The 3,848-nt window shown below is 37.1% G+C and overlaps 1 protein-coding gene across 1 annotated transcript in view; it reads left to right on the top strand.

Moving 5' to 3' along the window:
* LOC103505721 (oxysterol-binding protein-related protein 1) overlaps window positions 1-3,848 on the top strand; it is a gene marked incomplete at its 5' end in the record, with an annotated part of 34,414 nt that overhangs the window by 29,208 nt on the left and 1,358 nt on the right. The window contains 4 exons of the mRNA XM_008470077.3: window positions 497-658; window positions 2,388-2,690; window positions 2,989-3,253; window positions 3,526-3,608. Of these exons, the coding sequence (XP_008468299.2) occupies window positions 497-658; window positions 2,388-2,690; window positions 2,989-3,253; window positions 3,526-3,608 (813 nt within the window). The remainder of the gene's footprint in view (window positions 1-496; window positions 659-2,387; window positions 2,691-2,988; window positions 3,254-3,525; window positions 3,609-3,848) is intronic.

The following is a 3,848-nucleotide window of genomic DNA, read 5'->3' as shown; positions in this document are numbered from 1 at the left end:
AAAAAAAATCTTTCCTCTTTTCATACAACGTGCTCCTCCTAACTCCGCTCTTATCAACGATTGCATTTGTGACCTTGAAATTGAAGCAATGATACAGTACCTTGGCGTGTGTGTGTGTGTGTGTGTGTGTGTGTGTGTGTGAGAGAGGAAAGAGAGAGAGAGACAGGGACTCCAATGTCAGTACTACATAATCTCAAGTGGTCCGCGAGATTTTTGGTTTATCAATAGTGGTCCGCCAATTCTAAAAGGTTAAGAACCCCTGAGTTAAGGTGATAAAATTTACCAAAGAGGCCCAAACAAAGACATTCTGGGATTCGAACCCGGGACCTTCTGCATGGCAAGCAAGCACTTTATCACTGGGCTAACCGTGACTTTGTCTTTATTCTTGAGAAAATTGTCTCGACAAATTCTGCTCTTGTTGGAATCATAACCCGACCTCTTTATCAACCTGTCAGTTTTATTAACCACTTGGTCACTTTTCTCTTTCTGTTTACAGAGTTGTTTGTGAACAAGTAAGCCATCATCCTCCCATATCGGCTTTCCACGCTGAGAATGAACATCACTTCATTTTCCACGGCTCCATTTATCCCAAGCTGAAGTTCTGGGGCAAATCCGTCGAGATTACACCCAAGGGAACCGTCACTGTAGAATTGCCAAGGTAGGAAACCTATCCGTATGTAAATTTCTTAATTAACTATTGGGTTGTATGGAAATTGGAAAACGAATACCACTTCACGGAAAGAGAAAAGTGACCAAGAGTATTTGTTTTCAATACAACCCAATAGTTGAAATGGACCTTCACAAAGTTACCGAGTCTTTAATCAAAAATGTCTAAATATTTCTGCAAAAGCTAGCTTCCTCTTTTTATAGCTGTTTCCATTTCTTCTTTCAAAATGACCTTAATATCTTTGCCTGCGTGGTTTAGCTAGCCCACCTGTGTGGCTGGAGTGGTTAAGAGCACTGATTTCAAACCTGGAGGTGCTGGGTTCAAATCCCGGCCGGAATGGAAATTTGGGACCGAACTTTTGCTTTCCAGGGTATATGAAAAAGGTGCGTCTTGATGTAATGCAAAAGCAGCTCAGAAGTATATTTTTTCTAAGACTTTTCGATAGTTACTGTAAAAGATACTTTGGATACTTTTTTTTCCTTTGAAACTATTCAAAGTTATTTATCATCAAAAAAGGAAGGAAAAAAGAAACCCTGTTACAGCTAAGCTCATTTATTTTAGACAAAATCCCAGAGGAAGTTAATATTTGTTGAAGCAAAAATGTTTCAAAAAGAACGTTAAACTCACAAAAAAGTAAGTTGTGCCATGAAAAATGCATACCAAGAAGGAAGGAAAAAAGAAACCCTGTTACAGCTAAGCTCATTTATTTTAGACAAAATCCCAGAGGAAGTTAATATTTGTTGAAGCAAAAAAGTTTCAAAAAGAACGTTAAACTCACAAAAAAGTAAGTTGTGCCATGAAAAATGCATACCAAGAGAGAGAAAAATGCGAAGACCATAGGAGGTACGTTCAATTTGAACATTATTAAAAGTTTGAAATAAAGATAAAATGTATACTAAAGGTATTTATAAAACATCTTTAGTTCTATACTCTATAGAGAGAAGTATATGGGTATCTACCTATTTATTTTACTCATGGACAAAGTTTTCTACTTCGGAGTTAGTTAAAAAACTTTGAGAAAAATAACTTTCTTATTGAACGTTAATAAAAGTTTCCGTTTAGAATGAAGGAATAACTTCACCGTAGCTCAATTAGAAATTGGTAAATGTTGAATAATGTACTGTCTTGAATTTCAAGTGGGAACTAATTTATTATTGAACGTACCTATGGTAATGTTATGCTCTACTTATTTTCGAATTAATTAGGAATATTATGCTACAACACAAGCGAAATGACGTTGCAGGTGGTCTCAATCTAATACACATCAGTTACAAACACACAGATATTGAGGGGTAAACTAAGATAATCAGATAAAATATTGAGAATAGCTAATTAAATGGTCAGTTAAAAATGGATCACTGATGTAGTTAAGTAATGTTGCGCGTGGTTAGTATCCGAATAGGTGACCATCTGGACAATTGTAGTGATGTTAAACCCATTCAAAAAGGAAGAAAAGAGATGTTAGGGATTTTTAATGTATCTACATTAATGAACACCCCTGTCCTTCTCCCAACACAACATGACAACAGATATTTTGATTTTTTTTTCTTTTTTATAAACTAAACAAGGTCTATCTATATGTAATTTTATTGTAAACATTACCCATGAAATATACAAGACCTTGTTTAGACTGCGGGAGTGAAGGGACTTTTCAGTCTCATTCTGGCAGGATAAACAAGGTATAGGTATTCTATTCTAATTTTCATTGTTTCTATTTCAGATGGGGCGAGGCCTACACTTGGACTAACGTGAACTGCTGTGTTCACAACATCATCGTGGGGAAACTCTGGATAGAACAGTACGGGAGTATGGAGATAGTCAACCATGCCACTGGACATACGGCCGTCCTTAACTTCAAACCCGCTGGCTGGTTCTCCAAAGATCTTCATCGGGTGGAGGGTTTCATATTGGACAAGAACAAGAAGAAGTTGAACTATATGTACGGGAAGTGGACGGACTTCATGAAAGTCACCGATATGAGTTCCTACGAGGAGTACTATAAGGAAAATGCACACAAGTTTAGGTGAGTTTTTGCTGTTTTGTTTATGACGAAGACCACACTTTGAGATTTAATTTAATTGGACTAAGAGTATTCTGTTTGGTTATCTTAATTAGGTTAACTTTAATCTCAAACTGTTTCAAACTTAATCTTACACAACTGACCTTGAATCCCTGCTAAAAAAATTTTTTTTTTTTTTTTTTTTTTTTTTTTCAAGTACATAGTTGTAAAAAATGAACCGTAAGTTCTGTAATTTGTACATTGAAGAGTTTAACGTTCAAGATGGTTAAAATTTTCATTTCCTCCTCCTTCCAAACATCAGGAATTCGGACGCCAAAACGCCGTCTACAGAAAGCCCCGTTCACACTCCGAAGAAGGTGCTGGCCAAAATGACCAGCTTCAAGATGGGCTCCATGGGGTCTTCCATGTTCAAATCTATGAGTCAGGCGGAGCCCCCGGAATCCCCTAGCAATGAGTGTGAGGATGGGGAGGATCCACCGCCCAAATGTGACTCCACCTTCTCCATAGACATTCCCAACTCCGTCACCTTGTGGGAAGCCAACCCACGACCTGAGAGAACTTCTGAGGTGAGAGTAATAGATGCATTTCAAGATTTCCACTCCTCAAGATTTCCTGAACTCCGTAATACCGTAATCTACAATTTAATCTCATTTCCTTTCTCATCAGCTAGAAATAGCTCTCAGGTTCTGATTTTACATTTCGGAAGTTCTATTATGTGTAGATAGATACCTACATCTCAAATTTGCTCCAACGACCATAAAAAAACCTCACAATTTCTTTGGTTTAGGTACCTATTTACCTACTGACCTTTTGTGTGTGGTGTGCTTTCTGATTTCAGTTCTACCAGTTTACTTCGTTCACCATGTCTCTGAATGAGTTAGAACCAGGCATGGAAAGCAGGCTGTGTCCAACCGATAGTAGGTCAGTATAATAAAAACTATTATTAACTACAATAATAATTATTATGGACGACATAAAGTCAGTATTTGACCATTTGTGGGTCAAATATTTGAGTTTTTCGAACTGCCATGTTTCTTCATTAAATTCTTCAGACCTAAATAACAGACTAGTTTGAAAACCCCCTTTAATCCGAGCGTATATGTTTGAATTGAACAGAGAAACTTTATTTACAATAGGGGGAAAAAACAACCAATTGTCAAT

Source organism: Diaphorina citri, unplaced genomic scaffold, assembly GCF_000475195.1.
Source record: "Diaphorina citri unplaced genomic scaffold, Diaci psyllid genome assembly version 1.1 scaffold191, whole genome shotgun sequence".
Lineage (NCBI taxonomy): Eukaryota > Metazoa > Arthropoda > Insecta > Hemiptera > Psyllidae > Diaphorina > Diaphorina citri.
Note: the sequence above shows the minus strand (reverse complement) of the source record. Positions and strands in the feature narration are given on the sequence as shown.